Raw genomic sequence first — 19,770 nt, forward strand, 5'->3', positions numbered from 1 at the left:
AGGTATTACAAGAAAAGAAAACTACATGCCAATATTCCTGATGAATATAGATATAAATATTCTCAACAAAATACCAGCAAATCGAATTCAACAGCACATTAAAAGGATCATACACCATAACCAAGTGGAATATATCCCTAAGATACAAGGATGGTTCAGTATACACAAATCAGTAAATGTGATATTCCACATTAATATAATGAATGATAAAAAATCATATGATCATCTCAATATATGCAGAAAAAGCATTTGACGAAATTCAACATCTTTCATAATAAAAATCCTCAACAGATTGAATACAGAAGGAACATATCTCACTGTTAATAAAGGTCATATATGACAAGCCCACAGCTAACATTATACTCAATGGTGAAAAGTTGAAAGCGGAATTTCCTCTAAAATCAGGAACAGGAAAAGGGTAATGACTCTCATCTCTTTTATTTAACATAGTATTAGAGTCCTGTCCAGAACAATTAGGCAAAAAAAGGAATAAAAGACATCCAAATTGGAAATGATAAAGTAAAACTGTCTCTGTTTGCAGATGACATGAATACATAGAACACCCTGAAGATGCCACCAAAAAACTGTTGGCACTAATAAATGAATTTACTAGTTTCAAGATATACAATATAAAAGATATAGAATCAACAAACAAATATCAGTTGCATGTCATGTCTACATACTAACAAACTATATGATGCTGTTATAATAACATCTAAAACAATAAAATACTTAGGGATAAATTTAACAAAGAGGTGAAAGATCTGTGCACTGAGGTCTACACACTACTGATTAAAGACAATGAAGAAGACAGAAATAAATAGAAAGATATGGCAAGTTCGTGTATTAGAAGGCTTAATATCATTAAAATGTCCACACTACCCAAAGCCATCTATGGACTTAAGGCAATCCCTATCAAAATTCCAATGGCATTTTTCACAGAAAAGAAAATAAAACAAAACAAAAAAAACACTAAAGTCTGTATGGAACCAAAGAAGACCCCAAATAGCCAAAGGAATCTTGAGAAAGAAAAACAAATCTGGAGGCATCACACTTCCTGACTTAAACTGTATTACAAATTTACAGTAGTCAAAAACAGTATGATATTGGCATAAAAACAGACACACAGACCAATGGAACAGAGTACAGAACCCAAAAAATAACCCATACATATATGGTCAATTAATTTACAACAAAGGAGCCAAGAATACTCAGTGGGGAAAGCACAATCTTTTCAATAACTGGTGTTGGGAAAACTGGATGTTCACAGGCAAAATAAAATAAAATTAACTTGAAATGGATTAAGTATTAAACATAAGACCTGAAACCATAAAACTCTAGAAGAAAACAAAGTGAAAAACTCCTTGACCTTGGTCTTGGCAGTGATTTTTTTTTTTGATATGACAACAAAAGCACAAAAATCAAATTCAGAAGCTTCTGCACAGCAACAGAAGCCAATAAAATGAAGAGGAAACCTACAGAATGGGAGAAAATATATGCAAATTATATATTTGATAAGGGGTTAATATACAGAATATACAAAGAGCTCATATAACTCAGTAACAAGAAAAAAAAAAACCCACAAATAACCTGATTTAAAAAGGGGCAAAGGACCTACATAGACATTTCCCAAAAGTATACGTAGCCAAAAATACATGAAGACTCTCAACATCACTAATCACGAGGGAAAGGCAAATCAAAACCATAGTGAAACATCATTTCACACCTACTAGAATGGCTATTATCAAAATAGACAAGAGAACAGGTGCTGGTGAGGATGTGGGGAAAAGGAAGCATCTGTGCACTCTGGTGGGGCTGTAAATTGGTGCAGCCCCTGTGGAAAACAGTAGGGAGATTTCTCAAAAAATGCAGCATAAAACTATCATATGATCCAGCAATCCTATTCTGGGTGCATAACTGAAAGAAATGAAATTGCTATCGTGAAGAAATACCTGTACCTCCCATGTTCACTGCAGTATTATTCACAATAGCCAAGACATGGAAAGAACCTAAGCGTTTATCTATGAACCAATGGACAAAGAAAATGTGGTATATATATATGAGATGGAATATTAGCCATATAAAAGAAGGAAATCCTGTCATTTGCAACAACATGGATGAACCCTTAGGGCCAGACAGAGAATGACAAATACTGTCTGATACCACTTATATGTGGAATCCAAAAATACCCAATTGGTAGAAACAGATAGTAGACTGGTTGGTGGTCGCCAGCAGCTGGGAAATGAGCTTTGAAAAACTACAAACTTCCAGTTATAAGATGAGTTCTGGGGATCTAATGTACAGATCTAATGGGGATTTAATGTATGAGATGAAAAAGTTCTGGGGATACAATGTGCAGCATGGTTATAGTTAACAATACTATGTTGTATACTCGAAAGATGCTAAGAGAGTGAATCTTAAATGTTCTCACCACTGCCAGCACAACAAAACTAATTACATGAGGTGATGTATGTGTTAACTAACCCTATTGTGGTAATCATTTCACAACATATCTGAGTATCAAATCATTACACTGTACACCTTAAACTTACATAATGCTATAGGTAAATAATATCTCAAGGAAGATGGAAAAACATAGAAAGATATCCAAAAAACTAAAACAAGTGGTTGTACATATTAGGGAGCAGAAAAGAATGGGAGACAGAAAGAAGGGTGGGAGCCACTTTTTATATACTTTTAAAAATAATTTATTTTTATAACATGAGAAAGTATTATCTATTTTTAAAATTAAATGCAAGATAAAAATAAGGACAACATGTTTTAAAAATAGTGTGAAGGCAAAAAAAAATATGCTTAAGCTTCGAAGAAGTTTACTTTTCACTCATCCTTAGAAAAATATTTTGAGAATATACTCAGTAAAATCTAAAAGTAAATTTAAAAATGAGAAGACACAGAATCCAGAACTTATGAAAACTTGAGAATATCATAAAGGCAATTGTCCATTATGGAAGAATCCATTTGAAATTAATACTAGAAAATTCTCCTTTGGGTAGGGAGAAAGATGTGACCTTAGATCCTTAAAGACACAAAATCTAACACATAACACACATTTTGCCTCTTCAATCATAAGTGCCACATATCTACTAGGCACTTCTCCTGACACTAGATGAAGTAAATAAATTTCTAAAGATATTTTTTTGGCCCAGTGTTCTGGGCAGGTATATACACAATGAACAAATAAATAAATGTGTTTGTATAATTATAATGTCAGATAGTGATATGCACTGTGAAGGAAAAAAAAACAAGAAAGAAAGATACTGATCAGGATGGGGAGTTACTTAACTAGTGTGGATAGGGCAAGCTTCTCTGACAGGTAACACTGAGAGCTAAATGAAATGAGGAGGTGAGCTTTACAAATATATGGGGCAAGAGAGTTCTCAGTAGAAGGCATAAAATATATAAGGCAGAGGTGTACTTGGTGTATTTAAGGAACAGCGAAGAGATGAGTGTGACTGGAACAAATAAGTATAACAGCGAACATAGTAAGGGATGAAACTGGAGAAGAAGGAAAGTGCCAAACGCCATAGAGCTGGAAGCAACAGGTCTTTGGGTTTACTTGAAGTAAGCTAGAAACCCACTGGAGAGTTTTGAGCAATTGAGTATTACAAACAGATGATATGTCACATAGTTTTCTTTATAAATTTTCTATCCATCTGCTCCTTATTTTGAAGAGTTTAACAAAAACCAAGAAAAGTAAATATACATATAAGACTTAATAGCACTGTTTACTAAACTTTGACTTTTACAATACATAGACAAATTACAGAAGATGACCAGGACTACAGAATAAAGGGTACATGTAACTGACACTGACAATATAAAAGCATATGAGCTGACGGAGGTGGGAAATAGAAAAAGGTGGAGGGAAAAGGGCGCCTGGCTGGCTCAGTCAGTAGAGCATGCGACTCTTGATCTTGGGGTTGTAGAGTTCCAGCCTCACGATGGGTAGACAGATTACTTAAAAATAAAAATCTTAAAAAAAAAAAAAAAAGGTGGAAGTAAGGATGAAAGAATTAAATGTCTCTTTTACAGAACGAAGATTCGAAAGATATTGCCTCTAAATGGCAGAAAGACAAAAGGATGTTTTTGTATGTTGTTTAAAGTTCAAGTGACCAGCGCAGAGACTAAGAACAGTAATATAAAAATTCTGAGAAGCCTACATCTTAGAAAGTAGGAGTTGTATAAGTAGGCTAAATCTTCCACTATCATAGCAGGAACTCAACAGACAATGTTCAAAGTTGCCAATTCAAAAAAGATCAACATAAGAATATTACACAGACTTAGACAAAGCAGGAAAAAATATCCAATGGAAAAAAGGCAGTCTCTTCAACAAACCGTGTTGGGAAAATTAAACAGCCACATATAGAAGAATGAAACTGGACCATTTTCTTACACCATACATAAAAATAAACTCAAAATGGATGAAAGACCTAAATGTGAGACAAGAATCCATCAAAATCCTAGAGAACACAGGCAGCAACCTCTGTGACCTCAGCCGCAGCAACTACTTGCTAGACATGTCTCTAAAGGCAAGGGAAACAAAGACAAAAATGAACTATTGGGACTTTATCAAAATAAAAAGCTTTTGCACAGCAAAGGAAACAGTCAACAAAACCAGAAGACAACCAACAGAATGGGAGAAGATATTTGCAAATGACATATCAGATAAAGGGCTAGTATCCAAAATCTATAAAGAACTTCTCAATCTCAACACCCAAAGAACAAATAATCCAATCAAGAAATGGGCAGAAGACAGGAACAGACATTTCTCCAAAGAAGACATCCAAATGGCCAACAGACACATACATCACTTGGTATCAGGGAAATACAAATCAAAACCACAATGAGATACCACCTCACACCAGTCAGAATGGCTAAAATTAACAAGCCGGGGAACGACAGATGTTGGCGAGGATGCAAGGAAAGGGAGACCGTCTTACACTGCTGGTGGGAGAATGCAAGCTCGTGCAGCCATTCTGGAAAACAGTATGGAGGTTCCTCAAAAAGTTGAAAATAGAGCTACTCTATGACCCAGCAATTGCACTACTTGGTAGTTTACACCAAAAATACAGAAGGGGCACCTGCACCCCAATGTTTATAGCAGCAATGTCCACAATTGCCAAACTATGGAAAAAGCGCAGATGTCCATCGACAGACAAATGGATAAAGAAGATGTGATATATATATACAATGGAATATTACGCAGCCATCAAAAAAATGAAATCTTGCCATTTGCAACGACACGGAGAGAACTAGAGGGTGTTATGCTAAGCGAAATAAGTCAATCAGAGAAAGACAATTATCATATGATCTCACTCATATGTGGAATTTAAGAAACAACACAGAGGATCATAGGGGAAGAGAGGGAAAAATAAAACAAAGACGAAACCAGAGAGGGGACAAACTATAAGAGACTCTTAAGTATAGGAAACAAACTGAGGGTTGCTGGAGGGGCGTGGGGCAGGGGGATGGGGTAACTGGGTGATGGACATTAAGGAGGGCATGTGATGTAATGAGCACTGGGTATTATATAAGACTGAAGAACCACAGGCCTGTACCTCTGAAACCAATAATACACTATAATGTTAACTAATTGAATTTAAAGATTTTTATTTATTTATTTGACAGAGAGATAGACAGAAGAGCACAAGCAGAGGGAGTGGCAGAGGGAGAGGGAGAAGCAGGCTCTGCACTGAGCAGGGAACCCGATGCGGGACTCGATCTCAGGACCCTGAGATCGTGACCTGAGCCGAAGGCAGACGCTTAACCATCTGAGCCACCCAGGCGCCCAACTAATTGAATTTAAATTAAAAAAACAAAACAACAAAAACAAAAGAAAAAAGAATTGTAAGATTAAAAAAACTAAGCCCCCTCAAGTGAAAATAAAAATAAAGTCGTATCTGTTATCAAGAACTGTGAAGTCTAGATTACTTGTAAGCTAATTATTTGCCACCATCTCATGAATGCCGACAGAAGACACAAGACTCCTAAGTTAGAGACAAAAGATTTTTCTACTCAAGCAGTGTAAGCTTCAGGGTCACATTGGTTCCCTGTCCCCCAATTCCCACAGGGCAATGGGGAGCCCCCTGGGTGAATACTGTACTTGCATTGGGTTTGAATCACAGCTGGAGAACCCTCAACTGAGGGAACCCAAGTTTTATAAAGTATCAAGTAAACCCGCCTGACCTGTGTCCCAAAGAGTGACATTATTTTTATTATATTGGGTAATAAATAAATCTGCCCTCTGCTTCAGAGGGAGATACTGTAACTTCCAAAGTTGTTCCCTATATATAAATCACTGAAAAGATAGTCCAGAACAAAGTAGCCAGTGCCTCCGCTCACAAATATGTATAAATGCAAGACACATGGAGAACTGCCTCCCAACAATTACACACTTGTTATGGATGAATTTACCTATCCCTGTGCTTTCCTACTCAAGTCTTTCTTGCAGCCCTCGCTGTCTCTCATAATTCTATCACTGCTTTCACATTCTATTCTATCTTAATAGATTATAAACTCAATAAAAAGAGAAACACTGTTTTGTTCACCCAAGTATCCTAAGTGCTTAGAACAGTGCCTAGGACAAAGTAAGCATTTGATACACATTTGCTGAATCAGTGAATAAGTGAATGGGATCATAGTATTCACTCTGTTCTATAATGTTTTCCCTCAGTAACACAGGGTGAACATCTTTCAAGGACAATATAGAGCTATTGCTCATTTGTAATGGCTGTATAACTTACTAAATGGCTTTGTAACTTGTTCACATACCTATCTCCTTTATTAGACAGAGATGCATGATCTGAGAAGTGTTAGACCAGGTTTAAATGCCTAACTTGGAACATACTATGCATAAGCTGAGCAAAATTTAACTTCTCAAAGCCTTAGTTTCCATTTGTGTAAGTTTTACAATTGATGGGAACAGATGTATTGTCAGGAGTAAATTAATCAGCATACTCAAAAGTTATAAATGTGCCTGATACACTATACACTTAAAATTAGTTCTCTCCCTATGTACAGGTGGGATTGTTCTATAATACTGCCTGAAAAGAGCGGAAATGATTTTTTTAAAATGACCTCATTTAGGATTTGAGGTAAGTTCAGCTGATTAAGGGAAAAGAATAAGGCTGGTGATATTGAGAAGAGATGGAAAAGCACTTTAACAAAAAATTTTCACTTTACTTCATTCTATTGTCCCTTTGAGCTAGTCTTTAATGCCAAACTTCCCAGGCATCTCCACACGCTGCCTTCCTTACCTCACTGTCAGGTCTTTCCCCTGCACGACCAATGTAGCCCCCTCCTCTCCAATGATTTTGTTCTTAGAAATCACAGGTTATCGGTAAACCAGTGGGCCCTTTCAAGACACATTTTTCATGACCTCATAGTATTATCTGCATAGCTGACTGCTATCTCCTTGAAATAATCTTCCTCTTTGGCTCCCATGGCATCTTACCACCTAATCCGGAGCACTGAAAATCAAAGGGTGACAAAACTACCTTTGAGGTGAGACAGAACACAGAACTGTTTCATCTTTGACAGAGCACAGGACAAAGAGGACTGCCATCAAACTGTGTAAGAAGAAAACAGTGAAATTCAAACAAATGCTTAAAGACCAATTGTGGGCTAGCGAGATGGTTGAGAATCTCTGAGATTCTAGACACAGGCAGAATCCTCATCGAGCAACCAGCTCTTTTCCATTAGCTTACACCGAGAACTCACAACACTGAAAATAGAGCAGGAGACAAGAAAGAGTCCCTGTTTGGTAGGACACAGGAATGACATTCCACTCACCTTTCAGGTCCTCTCAGGGAAAACAAAAGCCTTAAGCTACTGGGGAAACCCCAGCTAGAAATGGCCTCGGCAAATGCCTACTACCTCTGAGACAGGCAGGAAACTCTCACCCTCATTTCAGGCAAAGGCAACTGCCCTGAGAACGGGATAAAAGCATACATTCCTATCCTTGAGGGAAAGGCAGGAAACACCCTCCCATCTGATAAATAATTAACATTAAGTGTGGTGGCATTGAAATGTGTCAACTCACATTGAACCAAGTTCCCAGAATTCCTTCCCTGTGTATTTCTTCTTAAGATGAATCACCAGTCATTTTTGCATAAGACTGGTGGGTAGAAGTAAAGCAACAGCCATATTGACTTTTACCCTCAGAAGCTGGAGCAAAGCTTATACAAGTGTTACATACCTGCTGGCTCCTGGCTCACCTTGGAATGAGCAGCAACTAGGCCTAGGAGTGTCCCACCTTCCCGTGAATCCTCCTTTTGCTTCTTAATATACGGAGGATATTGTGTGTTTTGCTCCATGACAAAAGGTGCTAACTTCCCCTACAGAACACCCCATAAACATCCCTGTAGAACATCAATAAGTTTGGAGACAGTGAGAACACAGATCCTATCTCTTCATGGGTTCAAGTTTGTCCTTCCTACTCCCAAAGGATTTAGGATATTACATAAGCTTAGTTGATAAAGCAGTGGCAGGGTTTGAAAGGACTGACTACAATTTTGAAAAATGATTCCTTGTGGGTAAAATGCTGTAACAAAATAGCATCACATGCTATTATGAAAGGAAGAGCCAATTGATAGGCAACCTTCATTGTTGTCTTATTTTAAGAAGTTGCCACAGCCACCCCAATATTCAGCAACCACCACCCTGGTTAGTCAGCAGCTATCAACATTGAGGCAAGACCCTCCACAAGCAAAAAGATTAGGACTTCTGAAAGCACAGATAATGGTTAGCATTTTTTAGCAAAGTATTTTTTAATTAGGTTAGGTATGTACATTGTATTTTTAGACATAATGCTTTGCACACTCAACAGACCACAGTATGATGTAAACATAACTTTTCTGTGCACTGGGAAATGGAAAAATTCATTTGGCGCACTTTATTGTGATGTGTGCTTTATTGTGGTGGTGTGGAACCAAACCTGCCATATCTCTGATATATGACTGCACTATGTTTAATGATAGTGGTGAGACTGGGCGTCCTTATATGATTCCTGATTTTAACTGGAAAGTGTTCAGTTTTTCACCATTAAATATACCAGGAAAAGTAGGTTCTTTTATAGGCACTTTTTTCAGATTGAGAAAGTTTCTTTCTATTCCTAGTTTGTTGAGAGTTTATGAATGGGCTCAATCTATGACAGCTATGGCCTTAGAAAATTTAACTTTCCAATAATAAAACATGAAAGTTAAAATGAATCCTTGGTCTAGGGACTGTAGAATGGATGTTGTGTTAGCAGGCATGAAAACAACACTTATCTTGATGTAAATCTCCATCAGAGCTCTTGGATGACCAGGTACACTGTCAATGAGCAGAAATATTTTGAAAGGAACCTTTTTTTCCTGAGCAATAGGTCTCAACAGTGGGCTTAAAACATTCGGTAAACCATGTTGTAAACAGATGTGCTATCATCCAGGCTTTACTATTCCATTTATACAGCACAGACAGAGTAGACTTAACATAATTCTTAGGGCCCTAAGACTTTTTTTTTTAACCATCTTTTTTTAAAAGATTTTAATTATTTATTTGACAGAGAGAGAAAGAGAGAGAGAGAGCGAGCACAGGCAGGGGGAGGGGCAGAGGGAGAAGCAGGCTTCCCGCTGAGCAGGGAGCCCAATGCCGGGCTTGATCCCAGGACCCTGGGATCATGACATGAGCCAAAGGTGGACGCTTAACCGACTGAGCCACCGAGGTGCCCCAGGTCCTAGGATCTTCAAAATGGTAAATGAGCACTGGCTTCAATTTAAAGTCACCAGCTGCATTAGCCCCTAACAAAGGAGTCAGCCTGTCCTTTGAAGCCTTAAGGCCACCAGGTATTGACTTCTCTTTAACTATGAAAGTCCTGGATGGCATCTTCTTATAGAAGACTATTCAAGAGAATGCTCTTTCACCTACACTGAAAATCTGTTATTTACTGTAGCCACCTTCATTAATTAACTTGCTAGAACTTCTGGATAACATGCTCCAGTTTCTACATCAGCACTTGCAGTATCACCTGCACTTGTACATTATGGAGATGGTGTCTTTCCTTAAACCTCATGAATGAATCTCTGCTACCTTCAGACTTTTCTTTTTCAGGTGTCACCTCCCTCAGCCTTCATACAGTTGAAGAGAGTTAGGGCCTTGCTCTAGATTAGGCTTTGGCTTAAGGGAATGTTGTGGCTAGCTTGAATTTCTGTCCAAACTACTAAAACTTTCTCCATATCAGCAATGAGGCTGTTTCACTTTCTTATCAGTCACGTGTTCACTGGAGTAGCACTTTTAATTTCCTTCAAGAACTTTTCTTTTGCATTCACAACTTGGCACAAGAAGCCACCTTTCAGCCTATCTCAGTTTTCCACATGCCTTCCTCACTAAGCTTAATCATTTCTAGCTTTTAATTTAAAGTGAAAGATTTATGATTCTTTCTTTCACTTGAAAGGAACATGGTAGAGTTATTAATTGGCCTGACTTCAACATTGCTGCGTCTCAGGGAATAGGTAAACCCCAAAAGAGGGAAGAGATGGGGAATAGGTGGTCAGTGGAGCAGACAGAACACACACAACATTTATCAATTAAGTTCATTGTTTTATATGGGCACAGTTTGTGGGGCCCCAAAACAATGACAACAGTAATATCAAAGATCACTGACTGCAGATCACCATAATAATTATAATAATGAAAAAGTTTGAAATATGAGAATTACCAAAATGTGACATAGAGACATAAAGTGAGCAAATGCTATTAGAAAACCAGTGTTTGACACAGGGTTGCCACAAACTTTCAAGTTGTAAAAAATGCAGTATCTGCAAAGTGCAGTAAAATGAAACACAATAAAACAAGATATGCTTGTACTGGAAGTCTTAGCCAATGTGATAATGCAAGGAAAAAAAAAAGACAAGACCTACAGATTGGAAAGGAAGAAATAAAACAGTCTCTGTTGGAAGATGACATGATTTTCCATATAAAAATCCCCAAGAATATACCAAAAAAACCCTCCTACAACTATAAGTGAGTTCAGCAAGGTCACAGGATACAAGATCAGAACATACACAAAATTGCATTTTTATATACTAACAACAAACGTGTGGAAGTCGAACTTAAAACACAAGACCATTTGTGAGGCACCTGGGTGTCTCAGTTGGTTAAGCATTCAACTCTTGATTTTGACTCAGGTAATGATCTCAAGGTTGTGAGATTGAGCCCCACGTCAGGCTCCACACTGGGCATGGAGCCTGCTTAAGATTCTCTCTCCCTCTCTCTTTGTCCCTCCCCCCGCCTTAAAAAAAAAAAAACAACCATTTGTAATTGCTCCAAAGAAAATTAAATATTTAAACATAAATATAAAAAAATAAATATAGCATGTTGAAGATCTGTATCTGATCATTACAAAATGCTGATGAAAGATACCAACAACCTAAACAAATAGAGTGTATCATGTTTATGGATCAGAAGACTTAACACAATAAAAGATGTCAGTTCTTCCCTAACTGATATATAAATCCAATGCAATTCTTATCAAAATCTCAGCAAGGTAATTTGGGGATATGGACAAGTGTATCCTACAATTTCTATGGAAAGGCACAAGACATAGAATAGCTAAGACAATTTTGAAAAAGACAAAGGGGAGGAAAAATCACTCAACCTGATGTTAAAACTTACTATATAGCCCAATAAGCAAGACAGCATGGTATTTACAGAGGGATAGACACACAGATCAGTGAAAGAGAATAGAGAACACAGAATTAGATCCACACAAGAAAGCCCAACTGATTTTTAATAAAGGTGCAAAAGCAATTCAGTGGAGAAAATACAGCCTTTTCATTTTCAACAAATGGTGCTAGAGCAAGTGGACATCCACAGACAAAAGTGAACTTCAAGCTAAACCATACACATCATACAAAAATTAACACAAAATGGACCCTGGACTTAAATAAAATTTTAGGGAAAAAACCTAGGAGACAATCTTTAGGACCTAAGGATAGGTTAAGAGTTCTCAGACATGATACCAAAAGCATAATCCATAAAAGGAAAAATTGATAAACTGGACTTCACTGAAGTTAACAACCTTTATTCTGCAAAAGACCCTATGAAGAGAATGAAAAAACAAGCTACAGACTGGGAGAAAATACATGCAAACTGCACATCTGACAAAGAACTAGTACCTAAATTATATGAATAAGGCTCAAAACTCAACAGTAAAAAAACAGTAATAATCCAAACAGAAAATGAGCAAAAAACTATGAAAAGACAGTTCACTGAAAACATAAAGATGGCAAATAAGTACATAAAAAGATGCTCAACATTAGCTATTAGAGAAATGTAAACTAAAACCATGAATTATCACTATATACTAGAGATGATGTACAGAAACTGGATTACTCATACATGGCTGATGGGAACGTAAAATAGTATAGCTGTACCTGAAAAAGAGTATGCCATTTCTTACGAAATTAAACAATATGCTTACCATACAGCCCAGTAATTGCAGTTCTTAGACATTTCTCCCAAGAAGATGAAAACTTATGTTCATACAAAACTGAATGTTCATAACAGCTTTATACTTAACAGTCAAAAACGGAAAAAAATCCAAGTATCTGTCAACAGGTGAATGGTTAAATAACCATATATCCATATCATGAAATACTAATCAACAATAAAAAGGAATAAACTATTAATACACACAACAACGTGGATGAACATTAAGGGAAATATGCTGAGTGAAAAAAAGCCAATCTCAAAAAGGTTACATGCTATTATTCATAATGTTAACATACATGTTATTTATGTAACATTCTTGAAATGACAAAATTATAGAGATGGAAAGCAGATTAATAATTGCCAGGGGTTAGGAACAGGAAGAAAAGAATAGCTGAGGCTATAAAAGGGTATCACAAAGGATCATTGTGACGGAACCATTCCCTACCTTAGTTGTGATGGTACTCATGTTAATCTATTAAAATTAATTAAAATTAATGTTAAAAAGGCATGGAATACACACACACACACACATAAAATAAGTACAAAAATAACTGGAAAAATCTGAATAAGGTTCATGGATTTATCTATGTCAACTTCCCGGTTGTGATATTGTAACATAGTTGTATAAAGTTGTATGACCATTGTCAATATTGGTTGAAGGGTATATGGGATCTCTCCAAATTATTTCTTACAACTGCATTAGGAGTCTACAATGATCTCAAAATAAAAAATTAAATAAAGTACCAAGTTAAAAAACAAAAACCTTCCCACAGAGAAACTCCAAGCTCTGACGTCTTTAATGATGAAATGTATCAAATATTTAAAGAAAACGTAATTTCAATTCTATACAACCTCTCCAGAAAAAGAGAACACATCCAACTCATTTATGAGGACAGCATTATCCTGACATCAAAACAGGCAAAAACAGAACTATAAGCTATAATTATAAACTCGTAAGTTTTAAGAAAATTATAAGCTAATACCTTTTACGAAAATAGACACAAAGTTCCTACCAAAACTCAAGCCAATAATATATAAAGGATAATTTATCATAACCAAGTAGTATTAGCCCTGGAATTGAATTTTGGTTCAATATTAAAAAGTCATTCAACATGCTAATATACCAAATTAACAGAATCAATGAAAGAGAAATCATATAATCAACTTAATAGATGCAGGGAAAAACCCTGACAAAATTCAACAGATAGTCACGACAAACATTCTCAGCAATCTAAGAAAAGAAGGAAATTTCTTCGAAGAGTGTCTACAAAAAAACACATGGTTAACAAGATATTTAATAGTGAAAAACTGAAATGTTTTCCAAGATGAGGAATGAGGCAAGGATGCCCACTCCCAGTACTTCCATTCAAGATTCTGGGGCAACCCGGGACAGTGCAATTAAGCAAGAAAAAGGAAAAAAGAAGAAAAAAATAGAATACAGGTGAAAAAGGAAGAAGCAAGACTATTTTAATATGCAGTGATATTATCTACATAAAAATCCCCTAAATCTGCAAAAAAAAAAAAAAAGTATAAGAAGTAATTGGGGTGCGTGGCTGGCTCAGTTGGTAGAGCATGCAACTTCTGATCTCAGGGTTATGAGTTCAAGCTTCATGTTAAGGGTACAGATTACTTCAAAAAAAAGAAGAGGAGGAAGAGGAGGAGGAGAAATGAGCAGGTTTAGTAAAGTTGCAGGATGTAAAGCCAATTAAAAAAAAAATCCACTGTATTTCAATATACCCATAATGAACAACTGGATACTGCAATTAAAAACAATACCATCTAAAATAGTATTTAAAACATCGTTACAAGAATAAATATAACAAAATATGTATAAGATCGTACACTGAAAAACAGAAAACATTACTGAGAAATGAAAGAATACCCAAATTGGAGACAAAAATGACCATCATTGACTGAACATTCAATACTGTAAAGACTACAATTCTCTGAAATATCACAGATTGAACATAATACCAATCAAAACCCCAATAGTCTTTTTTGCAGAAATTGACAAACTGATTCTAAAATTTATATGGGAATTAGAGGCGCCTGGCTGGCTTAGTTGGTAGAACATGTGACTCTTTCCTTATCTTTGGGTCATGAGCTCAAGCCCCATGATGGGGGTAGAGTTTATTTAAAAAAAAAAAATTGGGCGCCTGGGTGGCTCAGTTGGTTAAGCGACTGCTTTCGGCTCAGGTCATGATCCTGGAGTCCCTGGATCGAGTCCCGCATCGGGCTCCCTGCTCGGCAGGGAGCCTGCTTCTCCCTCTGACCCTCCCCCCTCTCATGTGCTCTCTCTCTCTCTCATTCTCTCTGTCTCAAATAAATAAATAAAAATCTTAAAAAAAAAAAAAAAATTATATGGGAATGAAAAGAACCCAGAATAGCCAAAATAATTTTGAACAAAAAGAACTAAGTTCAAAATAATGCAAGCTGATTTCAATATTCACTATAAAGACATGAAGTACTGGCACAAAGACGGACAATGGAACATGGTAGAGACATTAATCAATATACATCCTACAATGGAACATGGTAGAGTCATTAATTTACATATATGGCCAATTAATTTTCAACAAAGAGGAAAAGACAGTTTTTTCACAGATGATGCTGGAACAACTGCACATTCATATGCTAAGAAATGACCCTTACCTCACAGCATATATAAAAATTAACTCAAAATTGTTCACAGACCTAAATGTAAGAATTAAAAATAGAAAACTTCTAGGAAAAAAAAAACACAGTATAAATCTTTGTGACCTTGGATTAGGTAGATTCCTAAATAGAACACATAACATGAACTATAAAAGATGCTGTTAAGAAAAAGAAAAGCAAGACCAACTAGGAGAAAAATATTTGCAAAATATTTTTGATTAAGGACTTGTACCAAGAACATATAAAAGAGGGACGCCTGGGTGGCTCAGTCGTTAAGCGTCTGCCTTCAGCTCAGGTCATGATCCCAGGGTCCTGGGATCGAGCCCTGCATCGGGCTCTCTGCTTGGCGGGAAGCCTGCTTCTCCCTCTCCCACTCCCCCTGCTTGTGTTCCCTCTCTCGCTGTGCCTCTCTCTGTCAAATAAATAAATAAAATCTTTAAAAAAACAAAACAAAACAAAAAAAGAACATATAAAAGAATTCTTACAATATTAAGTAGGTAAATCTGAACATTTAACCAAAATATACAGATGGCAAATAAGCCATGAAAAGATATTCAACATCATTAATCATTAGGAATAAATCAAATGCAAATTAAAATGGTAATGATATTATTATACCTGCATACTGAGAAAGGCTAAAATTAGGAAGACTCACAATGCCAAGTGCAGTGGGAATGCAGTATGGTACAACTATTTTGGAAAACAGTTTGGCAATTTCTTATAAAGTTAAATACACTTATACAACTTGGCAATCCCATTGCACATATTACCCAAGAAATAAGAATTTAAAAGGGTCCTACTCTAGGTATTTTTTCCCAAGGATTAACAAGGTTTCATTATTTATATTTTCTTTATAGCAGTGTTTTAAATTTGTTTAATCTATTGCAAGTACTTGGGAAACCCACCCACCCTATTAACTGTTGAAGTTAATAACATTCCATTATAATTATTAAAAATACAAACCATCTAGTATAGTTTTGCAAACCTCAAGCCAAGACGCATTATCTACTAGGTCAACAACACCATTTTTAACATGATACAGAACAGAAAATAGTAAGGCTAACCACCACCTGGAGAATCTTTTAGTTGTATTTGTGTATCACAAGTTGCCATATAAATGTATTTTTACTGTGGATCATGGTCAAACATTTTAGAAATACTGACCTAAAACAAATCTGTAATATAAATTCTACATTACCTCAGCTCCTATCCCTTCTAAACATTTTCATCCTATACCAGGGAGGAATGAAATCCACAGTAGAACTATTTCACTGTCTGCAGTTGCTATGATTGATATGCCTTTGGTGGTCTTATCTTCAGGAATTATCAGCTTATGCTATTAAAAGTATTTGTCAAATTTGACAGTCATTGTCAAAAAAATCAGACATCTTTCAACTTCCATTGAGATTTCACAACTAAAGAAACAAAATACAAATATTCCACTAACTTTTCCCCACTAGCTAACAAGGAAGCATAAACCAGAATTTACAGACTCTCATATAATATATTGTAACTTGGCAACACATTATGAAGAACTAGGTAAAGTACATGTATTCAGGATATGCTAAAGAATAATCTAAATGTAGGGGCGCCTGGATGGCTCAGCCAGTTAAACATAAAACTCTTGATTTCAGTTCAGGTCATAATGTCAGGGTCAAGGGATCGAGCCCTGCACTGGGCTCCGTGCTCATCAGAGAGTCTGCTTGAGCTTCTCTCCCTCTCTCTTCGCCTACCCCTGTGCACGCTCTCCTAAAATAAATAAATAAAATCTTAAAAAAAAATCATCCAAATGCAGAATTATCCATTTCAATACATACTGACTCCAATGATATTCAAATGACATAGACTTCCTAACTCCAGCATAAAGGTATCATTGGCTGCCTGCTATAGCATGAATGGTTGTATCCCTTCAAAAATTCCTATGTTGGGCGCCTGGGTGGCTCATATGGTTGGGCGTCTGCCTTCGGCTCAGGTCATGGTCCCAGCGTCCTGGGATCGAGTCCCGCATCGGGCTCCCTGCTCCTTGGGAGCCTGCTTCTCCCTCTGCCTCTCTCTCTCTCTCTGTCTCTCATGAATGGATGGATAAAATCTTAAAAAAAAAAAAAAAAAAAAAAATTCCTATGTTGAGGGGCACCTGGGTGGCTCAGATGGTTAAGTGTCTGCCTTCAGCTCAGGTCATGATCTCAGGGTCCTGGGATCAAGCCCCACATCAGGCTCCTGGCTCAGCGGGGAGCCTGCTTCTCATCTCCGTCTGCCTCTTCCCCTGCTCATGCTCATTCTCTCTCTGTATCTCTGTGTCTCAGATGAATAAATAAAATCTTTAAAAAAAAAATTCCTATGTTGAAATCCTAACCCCCAAGGTGATAGTACTAGGAGGTGGGATCTTTGAGAGGTAATTAGGTTAGGATTAGTGCCCTTCTAAGACCACAGAGAGTGCCAGGAAGCAGGCCCTCCTCACAAGACCAAGATCCTGATGTGAGCACCCTACTCTCAGCCTTCCAGCCTCTAAAACTGTGAGAAATAAATGTCTATTGTTTATAAGCTACCCAGTTTATGCTATCTTAGTCACAGCAGCCCAAGCTGACCAGGACACTGCCTAATCATAGCTTAAGCATTTTATATTAAACATACTATACATTATGGCAAACAACTCCCTAGAAAAGTTCCTTTACTCTCTTGTCAGTTACTGTCTTTTAATGTAGAAGGGTTAGAAAGTATAAATTCAGGTTGTAGGCAAGTCTTTAAAATGAGGGGAATATGAATAGAAGAGGAAATGTACAGAAACCAGTGTCTTTTATAAGCAGTGTTTATAAAGCTGTGTGTGTATAAATAATATGTGAGCAATAAGTTACTATAATAATCACTTAATTCCAAAAGCATTACTCTATAGCTATACAATATCTTAAGAAACTGAAACATTTAAATCTACAGGTGTTTCTGACTCTGGATTTGGTAAGTACTCTTTAAAAACATAAATACTACAATGAAATTTAGATCAGGCCCATAAAGATTATAATAATATATAATAATTATAATATATAATAATAATCTTTAATAATAATGGTAAACCAAACAACAGTCTGTTGTTTCAGGTGAATCTTGTGAATTTGGAGGTTTTAAGTAAACATATATATCTTTTTCTTCTAAATAACATGTAACAGGAGTGCCTGGGTGGCTCAGTTGGTTAAGCGGCTGCCTTTGGCTCAGGTCATGATCCCAGGGTCCTGGGATGGAGCCCCACATCGGGCTCCCTGCTCACTGGGGAGTCTGCTTCTCCCTCTGCTCCCCTTCACCCCTGCTCATGCTTACTTGCACTCTCTCTCTTCTGTCAAATAAATACAAATTAAAAAAAAAATATGACAAATTATTTATCTTCATTCCCACAATATAAAAAGATGTTTTATGAACTCCAGTTTTAATATGAGGAAAATAGTAATTAATCGAATTTAAACACCTACAAAGCTTGAATACTACTATTGGAAAGACACATGCTATAGTGAAATAATTTGAAATGTAAATGTTACAAGAAAAACCTGTCAATTCTATCTGTGAATTATTTATTTAGCAGTAACTCATTATTAAAAATACAAATAATGGAAATAAATTAGAAAAATAACCTACAGTACTGTAAACAATAAAAATGTTTGAAGTCTCAAAATAAAAAAGGAATCTACTTTCTAAAACTCTTGAAGCTTTTTAAAAGGCTTTGTAGGAGTACTTCAAAATATTATTTTTTAAAAACTCATTAATTCAGGCACTACTAATGTGGAATTTACTAGTTCCTGAATGCTAAACCAAGATTAGCACAGGGGTGTGGAAGAGTTAGATAAAGTAATGGTGTAGGGGTGCCTGGGTGGCTCAGTTGGTTAAGCGACTACCTTCAGCTCAGGTCATGATCCCAGGGTCCTGAGATCGAGTCCCGCATCGGGCTCCCTGCTCTGCGGGGAGCCTGCTTCTCCTTCTCCCACTCCCCCTGCTTGTGTTCCCTCTCTCGTTGTGTCTCTGTCAAATAAATAAATAAAATCTTTAAAAAAAAAAAAGTAATGGTGTAAAGAAGGTCTACTAAGGCCAAGAAATTATTTCACAAGCTATTTTCAAATATTTAGAAAACCACTTTTAAAGGATGCTGTTTCAAGAATATGCTAATTATAAAGTACATATTAACACATTTAAAACATTAAGATAAAAAACTGCCGTGTGTATTTGAAAACCTGTAATTCGGACTTCCTACAGAAGTCAATGGACTCCTGCTCTTCAATTTCCCTCTACCAAATGCAAACTCCATTCCCATTAGGGAGTTAAAGGAGGAAGGGAAAAAAGGAAATGTGTAGGTTCATATTTTAACTGTCATAGATACAGCTGAACTAAATGAGCCAGAAAAAAACATTAATATTTAAAACTATATACATCAGTACTTAAACAGTCCAACTAATACAGGACTAAACAAATTTACTCATGTAGAACACAGTATTGAAGTTTGTTTTATCAAGCTAAAATTAAATTTTTTTTCAACAAATATTAAAAGAAATACTGCACATCTTTTTAGGTTAATGGCTTAAAAAAATCACTCTCTACTGATGTTTAATCTTAAAACAATTAATTACCACCCTAACCTGGAACAAG

At 36.4% G+C, this 19,770-nt stretch overlaps 1 protein-coding gene across 4 annotated transcripts in view; it reads right to left on the reverse strand.

Annotated features, from left to right (window-relative positions):
• Positions 1-19,770, reverse strand: part of DCAF6 (DDB1 and CUL4 associated factor 6) — a 127,953-nt gene that overhangs the window by 106,325 nt on the left and 1,858 nt on the right. For all 4 annotated transcript variants that reach the window (XM_035010909.1, XM_035010908.1, XM_035010907.1 and 1 more), the window contains exons 2-4: positions 18,457-18,472; positions 14,407-14,438; positions 4,822-4,831 (exon numbers count right to left, since the gene is read on the reverse strand). In XM_035010909.1, the coding sequence (XP_034866800.1) occupies positions 4,822-4,831; positions 14,407-14,438; positions 18,457-18,472 (58 nt within the window). The remainder of the gene's footprint in view (positions 1-4,821; positions 4,832-14,406; positions 14,439-18,456; positions 18,473-19,770) is intronic.

The sequence above is a fragment of the Mirounga leonina genome, unplaced genomic scaffold (assembly GCF_011800145.1).
Source record: "Mirounga leonina isolate KUSES-001 unplaced genomic scaffold, KU_Mleo_1.0 Mir_154, whole genome shotgun sequence".
Classification (NCBI taxonomy): domain Eukaryota; kingdom Metazoa; phylum Chordata; class Mammalia; order Carnivora; family Phocidae; genus Mirounga; species Mirounga leonina.